This window comes from Oncorhynchus tshawytscha, linkage group LG04 (assembly GCF_018296145.1).
Source record: "Oncorhynchus tshawytscha isolate Ot180627B linkage group LG04, Otsh_v2.0, whole genome shotgun sequence".
In the NCBI taxonomy this organism is placed as follows: Eukaryota; Metazoa; Chordata; class Actinopteri; order Salmoniformes; family Salmonidae; genus Oncorhynchus; species Oncorhynchus tshawytscha.
Window position 1 is genome coordinate 42602933 of NC_056432.1, and position 17428 is coordinate 42620360.

General features: G+C 40.1%; 1 protein-coding gene across 1 annotated transcript in view; it reads right to left on the bottom strand.

Moving 5' to 3' along the window:
• Positions 1–17184, bottom strand: part of npdc1b (neural proliferation, differentiation and control, 1b) — a 44704-nt gene extending 27520 nt beyond the window's left edge. Inside the window, exon 1 of the mRNA XM_024418174.2 lies at positions 16747–17184. Within this exon, the coding sequence (XP_024273942.1) occupies positions 16747–16855 (109 nt within the window). The 5' untranslated portion in view covers positions 16856–17184. The remainder of the gene's footprint in view (positions 1–16746) is intronic.
• Between the last annotated feature and the right edge of the window lie 244 nt (positions 17185–17428).

A 17428-nucleotide genomic window follows, 5' to 3' on the forward strand; every position in this document is an offset into this window, starting at 1 on the left:
TACAAATGTAATTATTTCTATGGTAGATATTGAATATTTCCATTACAACAATGTCCAGTAGTGAGTGTGATCTCCCCTGAGAGAACCTACAGGTGTGAACCCATGTGAACCATTGAAGGTCATTGAGACCCCCCCCAGTCTGTTGTATTATAGATATCCTCAGCTGCCTGGCAGATATTTCCTTTCCACACAACCTAAACCTTAAATTAATTTTCTCCCCTGTGACATTCTGCACAGCTATACAAGGACACAACAAGTCTACCTTGCATATGGCAATCACTGAACTGGATTGACCTGGTAATCCATATGCAAGGTGAGCTTCTTATGTCCTTGTTTAGCCGTGCCGAATGTCACAGGAGAGCAGATAAATGTTTTTTAGGCAGAAATGTGTAAAGATATGACAAAAACAAGTTTATTCTGTCCTTAATGCACTTCACATTATTTTACCTCCGTTAATCCAGGCTGCGCATGCAAACTGACACGCACTTAAAATAATTAGTATGGATAAACAGAGTAGTAGTACCCTTATGTTTCTGGTACTGAAAACAAAAATATAATATAATGTCCATCTGGTTACTGCAATGTTGATTTACTGATCAACATTAAAATGTTAAATCAAACAGATTCAGGTGATACAGAATACAGTTTAGGCTGATTAATGATTTATTCTATACACGAATATCCCTGCTTTAAATGATGAAGAGACTGACTAAAATAGAATGGATTCAAATTATTACCATTGATCAGTGTTGTTTGACAGCGGCCGGGAATGAGTTAGGCTTCTATTCCAGTGCCTGAGTGGCTATATTATTAGAAATGATCCCTCGACCTTAATTTGAGGACGTGCAAATGCAATTACCTTCATATGATATGAGCATTTATGGGAATGGAACACTGCAATGGAAAATCTTTGTTGCGTAAAGTAAGTATCTTTCGTAAATAGTCTATGATTCAAAGTACTTTGGTTTATTCCTCTTCAGAAAACAAAAGGAGAAATCATGAGCGAAGATGGTATTAGACGACATGTCAAGTGTCCTCTTAGTGAATTTTTTAAGTACTCCTAGAAATACAGGACATAGGGTAACGTGGGGTGACTAGCCCTTCCTGTCCAATTGATGACACAAAAAAGCAATATTTGCAGAAGAAAAATGGTATGTAGTTGATGGGCATGCTTAGGCAAACAAACTATGAAGGGAAATAAGTGGCTATTGTTTACACTTCATAGTTAATTAATGAAATGTATTTATTAATTTTTTTAGAAAAGGGGCATTTTTCCCCCCAAGCGATTGTGGTAACGTACAGGAACTCAAGTCCTTTTGTTCTCCCGATCTAGAATGGTGACCGCATTACCTCCAGAGATAATTATATTTGGTTATTGTCACTGTGGTGTATATTACCCCCAAGCTGACACCCCGACGTCTCCAAAAACTACAATGGATTTTGTGCAAACTGGAAACCACAAATCCCGAGGCAGCCTTTATTGTAGCTGGCGACTTTAATAAAAGAAATCTGAGGATAAAGCTCCCGAAATTCTATCAACACATGTTCTCTGCTACACACGGAGAGAAGACTCTTGACCATTTTTTCTCTTGCTTCCAGGATGGCTACAAGGCCCTTCCCAGCCCTCCCTTCCACCAAATGAGATCAAGCCTACATCCTGCTTCTCCCCGCCTATAGGCAGAAACTTAAGCATGAGGCAGCCGTGGTAAACACTGTTCAATGTTGGTCTGACCAGTCGGAATCTATGGTTCAACATTGTTTTGATCAGGGGGACTGGTCACTTTTGGGAATAGTATCGAAATATACTATGACTCAGTGACTAGGTTCATCAGGAAATGCATAGAGGATGTTGTTCCTACTGTGACGATTAGAACTTATCTATCCACTGTTTTTGGTTTGGATAACAAAATTTGTGCAAAACTGAAAGCGCGAACCACCGCATGGAACCATGGCAGGGTGACTGAGAACATGGACAAACAGACCAGCTACGACCTCCTTAAGCCAAAATGACAGTACATAGACAAAGTGGAGTCCCAATTCAACAGCTCAGACATGAGAAACGTGGCAGGGACTCCAGGCACTCAGGTACAATAAAGGGAAAGCCTGCCACGATGTGGACACCGACACCTCTCTCCGGGACAAGCTAAACACCTTCTTCACCCGCGTCGAGGAAAACACAGAGCCGCCGATGTGGGCTCCTGTCACTCACGAGGACTGTGTGCTCCCGATCTCCATGGCCGATGCAAGTAAGCCATTTAAGCGTGTTAACCCTCGCAAGGCTGCCAGCCCAGACAGTATCCCAAGCCACGTCCTTGGAGCATGTGCAGACCAGCTGGCTGGAGTGTTTGTGGACATATTCAAATCTCTCCTTATCCCAGTCCGTTGTCCCTATTTGCTTTGTTCCTGTATCCAAGAAAGCAAAATGTAACTGAACTAAATGACTATCGCCCCTTGGCACTCACTTCTGTCATCATGAAGTGCTTTAAGAGGCTAGTTAAGAATCATTTTTACCTCCACCTCACCCAACACCCACTACAATTTGCATACCACCCCAACAGATCCACAGACCACACAATCGCCATAGCACTGCCCTATCCCACTTGGACAAGAGGAATACCTACCATACCGTTCAAAAGTTTGGGGTCACTTAGAAATGTCCTTGTTTTGTAAAAGAAAAGCACATTTTTTTTGTCCATTAAAATAACACGAAATTGATCAGAAATACAGTGTAGACATTGTTAATGTTGTAAATGACTAGTGTAGCTGGAAACGACTAATTTTAATGGAATATCTACATAGGCGTACAGAGGCCCATTATCAGCAACCATCACTCCTGTTTTCCAATGGCACGTTGTGTTAGCTAATCCAAGTTTATAATTTATTTGAAAAAGGCTAATTGATCATTAAAAAACCCTTTTGCAATTATGTTAGCACAGCTGAAAACTGTTGTGCTGATTAAAGAAGCAATAAAACTGGCCTTCTTTAGACTAGTTTAGTATCAAATCAAATTTCGTTGGTCACATACACATGGTTAGCAGATAATGCAAGTGTAGCGAAATGCTTGTGCATAGTTCTGACTATGCAGTAATATCTAACAAATTCACAACAACTACCTTATACACAAATTTAAAGGGATGAATAGAATATGTACATATAAATATATGGATGAGCGATGGAGTGCGGCATAGACAAGATGCAGTAGATGGTAAAGAATACAGTATATACATATGAGATGAGTAATGTAGGATATGTAAACATTATTAAAGTGACGTAATGTAAAGTGACACCATTAAGTCAATTTATTTAAATGGCCAGAGATTTGAGTCTGTATGTTGGCAGCAGCCTCTCTATGTTAGTGATGGTGTTTAACAGTCTGATGGCCTTGAGATAGAAGCTGTTCTTCAGTCTCTTGGTCCCAGCTTTGATGCACCTATTCTGACCTAGCCTTCTGGATGACAGCAAGGTGAACAGGCAGTGGCTCGGGTGGTTGTTGTCCTTGATTTTTTTGGCCTTCCTGTGACATCGGGTGCTGTAGGTATCCTGGAGTGCAGGAAGTTTGTCCCCGGTGATGCGTTGTGCAGACCACACCAACCTCTGGAGAGCCTTGCGGTTGAGGGCAGTGCAATTGCCGTACCAGACGGCGATACAGTCCAACAGGATGCTCTCAATTGTGCATCTGTAAAAGTTTGTTTTAGCTGACAAGCCAAAGCTGTTGTGCCTTTTTCACCATGCTGTCTGTGTGGGTGGACCATTTCAGTTTGTCTGTGATGTGTGCACCGAGGAACTTAAAAAACAACTTTCCACCTTCTACACTACTGTCCCATCGATGTGGATGTGGGGGGATTACAGGCTCAAAATGGCCAGAAACAAATAACTTTCTTCTGAAACTCATCAGTCTATTCTCGTTCTGAGAAATGAAGGCCATTCCATGCAAGAAATTGCCAAGAAACTGAAGATCTCATACAACGCTGTGTACTACTCCCTTCACAGAACAGCGCAAACTGGCCCTAACCAGAATAGAAAGAGTGGGAGGCCCCGGTGCACAACTGAGCTAGTACGTTACAGTATCTAGTTTTGGAAACAGACGCCTCACAACGCATCATTGGGGGCACACTGCCTGTCTCTGGTCTGGAAGCTAATTTCCTGCAATTCTATTCATTCTGCCATAGGGTTTTGTACTGTGTATTTAAATAATTTATTCTCTACATAGCTAATAAAATATTTATACTGCTGTACATTGTATTTTAATTACACCGTTTAAAACTAGAGGTCGACCGATTATGATTTTTCAATGCTGATACCGATACGCGGACCAAAAAAAGCCGATACCAATTACATTGGCCGATTCATTTTTTATTTTATTTGTAATAATAACAAGTACAACAATACTGAATGAACACTTATTTTAACTTAATATAATACATCAATAAAATCAATTTTGCCTCAAATAAATAATGAAACATGCTCAATTTGATTTAAATAATGCAAAAACAAAAAGTGTTGGAGAAGAAAGTAAAAGTGCAATATGTGCCATGTAAGAAAGCTAACGTTTAAGTTCCTTGCTCAGAACATATGAAAGCTGGTGGTTCCTTTTAACATAAGAAGTTTTAGGTTGTAGTTATTATAGGAATTATAGGACTATTTCTCTCTTTACGATTTCTACTTCATATACCATTGACTATTGGATGTTCTTATAGGCACTTTAGTATTGCCAGTGTAACAGTATAGCTTCCATCCCTCTCCTCGCCGCTACCTGGGCTCGAAAATTAGTTCAATGAGCCAGGCGGCCCAAAATGTTGCATATACTCTGACTCTGCGTGCAATGAACTCAAGAGAAGTGACAATTTCAACTTGTTAATATTGCCTGCTAACCTGGATTTCTTTTAGCTGAATATGCAGGTTTAAAAATACATACTTCTGTGTATTGATTTTAAGAAAGGCATTGATGTTTATGGTTAGGAACACGTTGGAGCAACGACAGTCCTTTTTCGCGAATACGCACTGCATCGATTATATGCAACGCAGGACACGCTAGATAAACTAGTAATATCATCAACCATGTGTAGTTATAACTAGTGATTATGATTGATTGTTTTTTATGAGATAAGTTTAATGCTGGCTAGCAACTTACCTCGCGTAACAGGCGGGCTCCTCGTGAGGCAGGTGGTTAGAGCGTTGGACTAGTTAACCGTAAGGTTGTAAGATTGAATCCCTGAGCTGAAAAGGTAAAAATCTGTCATTCTGCCCCTGAACAAGGCAGTAAACCCACCGTTCCTAGGCCGTCATTGAAAATAAGAATGTGGTCTTAACTGACTTGCCTAGTTAAATAAAGGTGTACAACAACAAAAAATTACAAGAATTCAAATAAATAAATAAATATATATACATATATATTTTTTTATTGGCAAAACCGGTGTCCAAAATTACCGATTTCCGATTGTTATGAAAACTTGAACTCGGCCCTAATTAAAATCGGCCATTCCGATTAATCGGTCGACCTCTAGTTTAAACCCTACATATATATTTAGTTATATACTGGATTAAAATATTTATACTGCTGTACATTGTACAAGTATTTGATACACTGCTGATTTTGCAGGTTTTCCTACTTACAAAGCATGTAGAGGTCTGTCATTTTTAATCATAGGTACACTTCAACTGTGAGAGACGGAATCTAAAACAAAAATACAGAAAATCACATTGTATGATTTTTAAGTAATTAATTTGCATTTTATTGCATGACATAAGTATTTGATACATCAGAAAAGCAGAACTTAATATTTGGTACAGAAACCTTTGTTTGCAATTACAGAGATCATACGTTTCCTGTAGTTCTTGACCAGGTTTGCACACACTGCAGCAGGGATTTTGACCCACTCCTCCATACAGACCTTCTCCAGATCTTTCAGGTTTCGGGGCTGTCGCTGGGCAATACAGACTTTCAGCTCCCTCCAAAGATTTTCTATTGGGTTCAGGTCTGGAGACTGGCTAGGCCACTCCAGGACCTTGAGATGCTTCTTGCGGAGCCACTCCTTAGTTGCCCTGGCTGTGTGTTTCGGGTCGTTGTCATGCTGGAAGACCCAGCCACGACCCATCTTCAATGCTCTTACTGAGGGAAGGAGGTTGTTGGCCAAGATCTCACGATACATGGCCCCATCCATCCTACCCTCAATACGGTGCAGTCGTCCTGTCCCCTTGCAGAAAAGCATCCCCAAAGAATGTTTCCACCTCCATGCTTCACGGTTGGGATGGTGTTCTTGGGGTTGTACTCATCCTTCTTCCTCCTCCAAACACGGCGAGTGGAGTTTAGACCAAAAAAACTCTATTTTTGTCTCAACAGACCACATGAACTTTCAGAATGCACTGTATTTCTGTAGATACATTGATGATTTATAAAGCCAGGCAGTTAGTTACCCTAGATTAGGGTAAAAACTCATTTTGTCAAACTTCAGTCAAACTTTGCTTTAGTTTCGAGAACTGTTAGCAAGCTGGACAGAGTAGAGAGACTAACTGTAGGTCCATGATCATTTATACACAGTTTTGATTTAGTTTGAGTCATTGCCATGTCGATTGAGATCGATTCTCCCCTGAGAAAAAAGGGATCTTTTAACATAAAATAATGATTTACTCAAACCACCCCTGTCCTAGATGGTTCAAGAGTAACAAAAGGGTTGAGAGCGAGAGAGAGAATACTCTTATGAACATTGAGAGAGAACTTCTTGAAAATGTACCTACGGCACCAGAGATGTTACTGACAATAAGAGATAGCATGAAAGAGGAATGACTCAAAAACATAGAAGAGAGAGAGCGAGAGGAAGAAAGAGAGCAAGAAAGCGAGAGACCAAGAGAATGAGAGACATATAATTGGAGAGGAAGAGAAGGCTGGGAGAAAGGCAGTCTAAGCTGGTCCTCCCAGTGCCAGCAGCACACACCACATCAGCAGAAGGACTAAACATCTCACTGACACGTCGACAGGATTAATCTTCGAGCCAGCACTAGTCTGACGAGCCTACTTGGGGGCACGCAGCCACGCGCACAGCAGACACGTTTTTGGACCCACCGTATGGAGCGTTTGGTCTTTTGTGACACGATAAGATCTGAAAGCTGCTGACAGGTAGCAGTTAGTTCACCATGTAACGTCAGTCACTTCCATACAAAAAGCACACGGTCGACCAGACAATACCTAGAAAGAAAAAAAAAATAAAGGTTTCTTCATGTTTAAATCAGATCTTAGTTCACATACTGTGAAAAAGGCCTTAAGACTGCTGTGCCAGTCTAACATCAAGTCCATACGCTTGTTGAGATTCAAGCACAGACCTCTACAGACGTCAGATTGGGTGAGACGAGAAGAGGAAGGTGATCTGAAGAAACTACATTCAGCCACGCTCTGAAAACCAACGCCTTCGGGAGAAGGACCAGACCTGCCCTGGTCGGGTTGTCACAGTTACGCTCCACAGCTTCTAATAAACCTAGGCAGAACCTTTTAATTCAACTCTCCCTCCTTCCCTCCTCCCCTACTCTTGGGGCAGCAGCAATACAACAAATTTGACATCTCTACTGCGACAAAGCAATCGATACAGACGGTCATGCATTTATTATGAGCGTTTCCTACACTTTAAAATGACAATCCTCTAATTATCAATTATCATTGAGAGCCTTTTAAAATTGTGCTCTGGTATTCCAAGTGGCATCTTTTCCAAGAGCTAGACATAACCTCTGGTTTCCTTGAACAGTCAGAAGCTGCATCCTAAATGGTGTCCTAGATGCTATACAGTGCTCTATGAGCACTGTTCAAAAGTAGTACACTCTATAGGGAATATGTTTCCATTTGGGACTCAACGGAATGTCTACACTTTGTGTGATGGCAGAGCTGTTTTCTATCCAAAAGACTGGAGAAACAAACCCACATATCTACATTAAAATGAACAATAGGGTCTCTCTCTGCCAAAATGACAAGGCACAGGGACAAAGCTTCCTAATGGTCTGAAACCGCTTCGCTCAAAATCAGAATGCCCTAAATGACTTCTCTCTACAAAAACATTTTTGGGGGACATTTAGCCATAAAGGTGAAAGTGTGTTCAGGACAGGAGTGCCAGCACAGCACATCTCTTTTAGGAGCTGAATACTATACAACTGTAGTTATCTCCTCTACAGTCCTAACATAATGCTGCCATATGGTTAGTCAGTGTGTTCAGGACAGGAGTGCCAGCCCAGCAGATATCCTTTAGGAGCAGTATACTGTACAGCTCCATTTCTCTTGTTTCCACACAGTCCTAAATCAGGTTCTCAATTCTACAGCTTTAACAGGAGCCAGCTTTCATCCCTTCTATCCAGCTCACACATACCCAGGTTGATTCCAAAAGAGAATGTCAACTGTTAAAAACAACTGCTATTACACAGTCTGCATGACAACTTGTCAGTATTACATGCTACTTTACATACGTTTCTACATACCAGATGTTATAACATCCTTATATAATTTACCAAACTCTGTCACATTATTGCATTTAATTGAATGATGGCCGGCAAAACCATGTCATATGCAGTTATAGTGTGTGCACAGGCACCGTAAGTAGAGTGACATTTGAGGTGTTATAAAACAGTTATGAATGTGTTTGATACTGTACCACATGATGAGTTGAGAGTATCACAAAACCATTCAGGATCCCCAAGAAACATGGGTAAATGAGAGCAGATGTGTTTAGGATTAATATTTTTTTGACAAACAAAACAAACTGCTCTGGAGCACAACAGGATGTGACAGCTGTGAAAAAAAGTAAGTTGTGCAGGCTACAGTAACAATTACATAAAATGGGTAGTTAGTGCGCTGGCTACCTGACTGACTAAGTAATTGCAACATGGGAACAGGGTTAGAGAGCCCTGCTCTACACAGTCCAAACAAAGTGTTTTGTTTTACAGTATAGAGCTCCACAGTGGAGGTGTCATAATACCCAGAAAACCTAGCAGTCAAAACAGGGAAATGGTTCCAATCTTTTTTCCACCAGTCATTTTCCCATAGCAAATGTTAGAAACACTTAAAATAAGGGCTGGCGTGATGTTTTGATAACCATGTAAATCTCTCTCAGACAAGGTGACTTTAATATAGTCGGTTCTAGTTACCCTCAGATTCCGTAAACGCTAATCAGCATCAAAGTAGACATCATGCAAGACTACAAATCCCTGCAACCTCCTGCACGACATTTTTAGCTGATACCTTTGCTATTTAAAACTTGCACAAGAAAGTTTACAGAATTGTCAATTTAAATAAATGTATTTATTCATACTAAATTTAACTAACATATTTTATCCAGAGATTCTTACCCTTGCCTTGATTTGGCAGTCTCATCCAGATCATCATGGAATTTGTAGTGCTTTATGATAGCCAGATTAACAGCTAATTAGCATTTAATTTGGGGGGGGGGGGCAAATACAGGCAAATATATTGATAAGTCACCTTGTCCTAGAGAGATTTACACTGTTAACAAAACTTCACGCCAGGGTAAGCCTACACAAAACACAGCGCTAATTTTAAATGTTTCAAAAATCCCCTTTGGGAAAAATGTATGATGGAAAAACAATTGGAACCATTTACTTGCTTGACTGCTAGGTTTTATGGTTATGACAACTCATACTGTGGTACTCTATTGCCACTAGCTAGCTAGCCAGACATTCATTCACCCATAGGGCCACGACATGAGCAGCCCCACTGTGCCTCCATCGACGCATAGCTAGATGGCTAGCTATTAGCTAGGTGGCTAGCTATTAGCTAGATGGCTAGCTATTAGCTAGATGGCTAGCTATTAGCTAGATGGCTAGCTATTAGCTAGATGGCTAGCTATTAGCTAGATGGCTAGCTATTAGCTAGATGGCTAGCTATTAGCTAGATGGCTAGCTATTAGCTAGATGGCTAGCTATTAGCTAGATGGCTAGCTATTAGCTAGATGGCTAGCTATTAGCTAGATGGCTAGCTATTAGCTAAAGTTAGCTATTAGCTAAAGTTAGCTAGCGAGCTATAGTTAGCTCGCTAGATAACGAGCTAGCTATAGGGGGAATCCCGAATTATAAAGCGGACTTTGCAGCACACCACACAATACATTCTCCCTATGAGCCCTGGTCAAAAGTAGCACACTATAAAGGGAATAGGGTGCAATTTGGGACACAGCCCAACTCATTGATTCCGGTGCTTAAGAGCTCACATCAGTAAATCCAGGTTCATGTTGCCCGTCAAACACAGCAGCACGAAGACCAGTGGCAGGGCTATGCCACGCACTTGCACTCACTGCAACCCTTTTCATATCAGAGATGTTATGTTATCACCTCTCCTGTGCCCAGGCCAGGGAAACAGGGATGAAAGGAACTAATCAAGGTGGTGATAAGCACTGTTAACAGTCCTGCACTCCAATAAAGCAGGCGAAATGAAAACACAAAACGATCCTGGAAATCGGAGTGGAAACTCAGAGCACATCATGTTCTCTGCTTCTGTTCTGAGGAGCGAGATCATGCCATACCATGAATGGCATAGAAAATCATAATCTTCACAGAATGCACTCTATTTGATTGGGTTAAACATGAATTGACACAGATCTGTGCTCATTATGTTATATAGTACAGTAAAATGTATTTTTGTGTAGCAATTGTCGTGGAATTATTCTAATCAAAGGAGAGATTTAGAGTTCTTCAAAAACAAACTTTATTAGTAATTACTGCAGTAATGGAACGTTAACCACCCAATGGTGTAAACAGGATTCGGTTACAACTCTTCATAGACTTCCTGAGTCCTTGTGATGAAGAACAGATATGTTGAAATTATACAAAAAGGTAGATTGTGCTCTCATGCAACAGACATCAAGATTTACATTGCAGAAAATATGTCTAGTTTATTTACTGCTTGCTTAAACAAAAATACTAATGTAACATAGAATACTAAATCCTTTCCTCAAATAAACAGGGGGTTGGTTCTCCCTGTTACCGACAGACAGGAACACAGACACTAATCATGGTTTGGAATGTAATGCAGTCTTTAGGTTATCACCAAGCCATCGTGAATCACCTTGTCAGCGTTAAATCTCAGGCTTCTCTCCCTTCACACAGACACATGAAAGTTCTAACAATCCTATTGTGTTGCCTCTAAGAAAAACAAGACAGTGTGAGTACTAATATAGAATTACATTCTAATATAAGAGTAATGTGATTAACAATGTTGTAATTCTACGACACAATCTATAGAGTATTTGTGGTGTTGCTTCTAAGTTCTTTGCATGTCTCTGAGTTTTGCTGATTTTAAGAATGCTTTTGATTCCATATGGCATAATGGATAATATTACAAAACCCTCCAAAGTGGCGTTGGGGGTGAAGTATATGACATCATAAAATCTATTTACTTGAACAACACATGTAGCATTAAAATGAACAATAAAACTATAGAGTTTTTTGCACAAGGGCGAGGGGTGAGACAAGGGTGCAGTTTAAGTCCAACATCTATATCAACGAACTAGCAGTGATGTTGGACCGATCTGCAGCCCCTGGACACACCCTCAAAGATGAGGTCAGATTCCTGCTCTATGCAGATGACTTCATCCTACTGTCACCAACAGAGCAAGGTCTACAAGAACAACTTAACATTATTTGGGAATACAGCATCAACTTACAGAAAACCAAAGTTGTGGTTTTTCAGGAAAAGGCCAGGAATCAGAGCAGCAGACACTCCTTCAAATTAGGAAATACCATGGTTGAATATGCCCAATTGTACAACTACCTGGGACTAAAAATCAGTGCCTCTGGTGGATTTGGTCTAGCAGTTAATGCACTAAAAGAAAAAGCCTGCAAACCATTTAACTCCATAAAAAGACATTTCTCAAAAATAGATATTCATATCCAAATCTGGTGCAAAATATTCAATAGTGTAATTTTACCAATTGCACTATAGGGAAGTGAGGTTTGGGGTCCAACCTGTAATTACAATTATGAGCTTTGGGAGAAAAACCAGATAGAAAATCCACATACAGAATTTTGCAGAATTATCCTAAATATCCAAAAGAAAGTACCAAATAATGCATGCAGAGTGGAACTCGGACGATTCCCTTTAAATTGTAAATATAAAAGAAAAGGACAAACATTTTGGCATAATTTCAGATTAAGCCCCAAAACATTCTTACAATTCAAAGCACTGGAAGCCCAAGAGCTGAATCCTGAAGAAAGTCCCCTATGTCAGTGGTCAAAAACACTAAACAACCCTATTATCCAAACAAGGAAATTCAGCAAATTGTTACAAAAATGAAAACCTACTTGACAAATTGTGAAGATGAAACAAAAACACAGAATAAACTAAATTGCTATTTGGCAATCAAAAGGTAATACAAATTGGCAGAATATCTCTACTATGTCAGAGATACAAGACAGAGACTGATCCTGACCAAATACTGGCTTAGCGACCACCAATTAGCTAAAGAAAAAGGGAGACACAAAAAGACAGGGCTAACCAAAGAGTGTCTGTGGTCCCTGCAGCCAGGGGAGGTAGAGACTAGAGGTTGACCGATTAATTAGGACCGATTTCAAGTGTTCATGACAATCAGAAATTAGTATTTTTGTACACCGATTTGGCCAATGTTTTTCTTCTTTTTCTTTTTACAACTTTATTTAATCTTTATTTAACTAGGCAAGTTAGTTAAGAACACATTCTTATTTTCAATGACGTCCTAGGAACGGTGGGTTAACTGCCTTGTTCAGGGGCAGAACGACAGATTTTTACCTTGTCAGCTCGAGGGAGTCAAACTTGCAACCTTACAGTTAACTAGTCCAACGCTCTAACCACCTGATTACATTGCACTCCATGAGGAGACTGCCTGTTACTCAAATGCAGTAAGCCAAGGTAAGTTGCTTGCTAGCATTAAAAGTATCTTATAAAAAACAATCAATCATAATCACTAGTTAACTACACATGGTTGATGATATTACTAGTTTATCTAGCGTGTCCTGCATTGCATATAATCGATGCGGTTGCTCCAATGTGTACCTAACCATAAACATCAATGCCTTAATTAAAATCAATACACAGAAGTATGCATTTTTAAACCTGCATATTTAGCTAAAAGAAACCCAGGTCAGCAGGCAATATTTACCAGGTGAAATTGTGTCACTTCTCTTGCGTTCATTGCACGCAGAGTCAGTGTATATGCAACAGTTTGGACCGCCTAATTTGCCAGAATTTTACGTAATTATGACATAACATTGAAGGTTGTGCAATGTAACAGGAATATTTAGACTTATGGATGCCACTCGTTAGATAAAATACGGAACGGTTCAGTATTTCACTGAAAGAATAATTTTGTTTTCGAGATGATAGTTTCCAGATTCGACCATATTAATGACCTATGGCTTGTATTTCTGTGTTTTATCATATTATAACTAAGTCTATGATTTGATAGAGCAGTCTGACTGAGCGATGGTAGGCAGCAGCAGGTTTGTAAGCATTCATTCAAACAGCACTTCCGTGCTTTTGCCAGCAGCTGTTTATGACTTCAAACCTATCAACTCCCAAGATTAGGCTGGTGTAACCGATGTGAAATGGCTAGCTAGTTAGCGGGGTGCGCGCTAACAGCATTTCAAACGTCACTCGCTCTGAGACTTAGAGTTGTTGTTCCCCTTGCTCTGCATGGGTAACGCTGCTTCGAGGTTGGCTGTTGTCGTTGTGTTCCTGGTTCGAGCCCAGGTAGGAGCGAGGAGAGGGACGGAAGCTATACTGTTACACTGGCAATACTAAAGTGCCTATAAAAACATCCGATAGTCAAAGGTTAATGAAATACAAATGGTTGAGAGAGAAATAGTCCTATAATAACTACAACCTAAAACTTCTTACCTGGGATAATTGAAGACTCGCTTTCATATGATCTCATGTTCTGAGCAAGGAACTTAAACGTTAGCTCTCTTACATGGCACATATTGCACTTTTACTTTCTTCTCCAACACTTTGTTTCTGCATTATTTAAACCAAATCGAACATGTTTCATTATTTATTTGAGGCTAAATTGATTGTATTGATGTATTATATTAAGTTAAAATAAGTGTTCATTCAGTATTATTGTAATTGTCATTATTACAACAACAACAAAAAATATATATATTTTTTTTAAAAGGCAGATTAATCGGTATCGGCTTTTTTTGGTCCTCCAATAATCGGTATCGGCGTTAAAAAAAATCATAATCGGTCGACCACTAGTAGAGACAGAGATGCACTTTCTCCTCTACTGTGAGAAATACTCCCAAATAAGATCATATTTTTTCAATAAAATATCTCAATCAATTCCTAACTTCTGTGCATTTACTAATAATATAAAAAAGGTGGGAATTATTTTGGGTGGGGAAAAAAATATATATATATATATATATATTACTGCCAGATATGCATATGCCATAGCCTGAGGGACACCTCATGATAATGAATTCCTTGAAGTATTTAAATTGTACATAACTTACAAGTAATACAGTGTAATAATCTATGTACATTCTATTGTTAATTTATTAGCCATTCACCTTTCTATAATCTTAATTAAATGTATCGACCCAAGATTTCACAATACAACAGCAGTATTGTGCATTCGGAAAGTATTCAGACCCCTTCACTTTTCCCACATTTTGTTACAGCTTTATTGTAAAATGGATTAAATAAATGTTGTTTTTCCTCAATCTACACATAATAACCCATAATGACAAAGTTAAAACAGATTTCTGAAAACGCATTAAAATAAAATGACATTTACATAAGTATTCAGCCCCTTTGCTAGAAGACTCGAAATTTAGCTCAGGTGCATCCAAATGTATGTAGCATTGAAGGTTCCCAAGAACACAGTGGCCTCAATCATAAAAACACGGAAATACCTTATTTACATAATTATTCAGACCCTTTGCGATAGGACTCGAAATTGAGATCAGGTGCATCCTGTTTCCATTGATCATCCTTGAGATGTTTCTACAACTTGATTGGAGTCCACCTGGGGTAAATTCAATTGAACATGATTTGGAAAGGCAACCCACAGTTAATAGTGCATGTGAGAGCAAAAACCAAGCCATGAGGTCAAAGAAATTGTCCGTATATCTCAGAGACAGGATTGTCTCAAGGGACAGATCAGGGGAAGGGTACCAAAAAAAATGTCTGCAGCATTGAAGGTCCCCAAGAACAGTGGCCTCAGTTTGGAACCACCAACACTCTTCCTAGAGCTGATGCACCCAGCCAAACTGAGCAATTGGGGGAGAAGGGCCTTGTTCTGGGAGGTAACCAAGATCCCGGATGGTCACTGACAGAGCTTCTTTGTGGAGATGGGAGAACTTTCCAGAAGGACAACCATCTCTGCAGCACTCCACCAATCAGGCTTTTATGGTAAAGTGAGCAGACGGAAGCCACATGACAGCTTGCTTGGAGGCAACGAAAGGACTCTCCGACCATGAGAAACATGATTCTCTGGTTTGATGAAACATTGAAGTCTTTGGCCTGAATGCCAAGCGTCACATCTGGAAGAAACCTGGCACCATCCCTACGGTGAAGGATGGTGGTGGCAGCCTCATGCTTGTGAGGATGTTTTTCAGAGACAGACTCCTAGACTAGTCAGGATCGGGGGAAAGATGAACGGAGCAAAGTACAGAGAGATCCTTGATGAAAACCTGCTCCAGAGCTCGCAGGACCTCAGACTGGGGTTAAGGTTCACCTTCCAACAGGACAACAACCCTAAGCACACAGCCAAGGAAACGCAGGAGTGGCTTCGGGAAAAGTCTCTGAATGTCCTTGAGTGGCCCAGCCAGAGCCCGATCGAACATATCTGGAGAGACCTGAAAATAGCTGTGCAGTGACGCTCCTCATCCAACCTGAGAGCATGAGGATCTGCAGAGAAGAATGGAAGAAACTCCCCAAATACAGGTGTGCCAAGCTTGTAGCGTCATACCCAAGGAGGCTGTAATCGCTGCCAAAGGTGCTCCAGCAAAGTACTGAGTAAACAAAGTCACATTGTCATTATGGGGTATTGTGTGTAGATTAAAAAAAGATCTAACGTAACAAAATGTGGAAAAAAGTCAAGGGGTCTGAATACTTTCTGAACACACTAAGTGCTGGAATTAGTTGGCAGGGGTCTTTGATTTAATTAAGAGTGTTTTGACGTATTTCTAATACCTTTTAAGACATATGATGGTAGATGTTGTCTAAGACCCCTTTCCATCTGTTTGAACAGAAATAAACGCTTTAGCTTATTCCAAATGTTTTGGGTGGAAAATGGTTGACAAACCTTAATAAAAAATTGTGTGTGAGAGATACAGTAGACTCTTAGCTTTCATTGACACCCAATATGACACGGTCATAGGTCCTTTTACTTGGAAATGACCAGAACAATCACAATGGGGATCAGTTGCCAAATATTCTAGAGCATTGCATATACATACCTTGAATAACTGATATGATTCCTTACTCTATATTTCAGAGAGGCATGTTTGTTCTACATATAAACATACTTTATATATTCCAATTAAAATATCCCTTTTTCAAATCTAAAAAAGCCTATGATCAGAAATTAATAGTATTTAATCCATTTGTTGAGTTTGTGTAGGCCTAGAGTCCTACCATATGTTACCTTTTGTAGGGAACGCGGTAACACCTGCGCATTAATATGTTTACATTGACAGCATATGACATCATCCACATCGGGATCAACTTTCATAAATGTGCGCACAACACGCAGACTTAAATATTAAAAGAGCTGTTCTTACCTGGCATGCATGCGCTCATAGCAACGAAGGTTGCAAAGACAGCAACCTGGGTTAGAAGCGTGGCGGCGGTTCTCGGTCGGTGATCGACACCTCTTCTCAGGGATGGCATACTGCAAAGCGCTCTTACAACTGATACAACTGAGCTGGAGATGGGGAGTCGGGGTTGATCATTCCCCCATCCCCTTAGAACAGAAAGAAGCTTTGCAAAGGTGCTCAGCTTTTGTAAATATGTAGTCAGAATGCGAGGTAGAAAAGGCGCTCAGTTGCAAGAACCAGATTCGGTAATAGAGCGCTGGTCAACGATTTCGTCTGCTATGTGTTTTGCGCAGGATCCCATTATGTCGCTTTATGTGTGACGGTTGAAGAAACGAGTGAGGGCAGGGCTGCTGTCTGTCACAGAGTTTCTATAGTGTCGTGAGAGAGTTACGTAGATGTCGTCACGATGCGCGCCTAATCAGCTTTACCGTACGCACAGCCGCAAATACAAGCCACATTCCCGAAGCAGGTTCATTTTAATGGACTATAGTGCCTCTAGTGCCTCCCCGGTTCTGAGAGAAATGTGTTCATAAAAAGCCCTTTGCTATTTTTTTAAAGGATTAAAATAATCTGTATAAAGGCACACTGATGATTCATACATAATATGACATGACACCAAGGTTACATAATAAAAGGCTGAAATAGA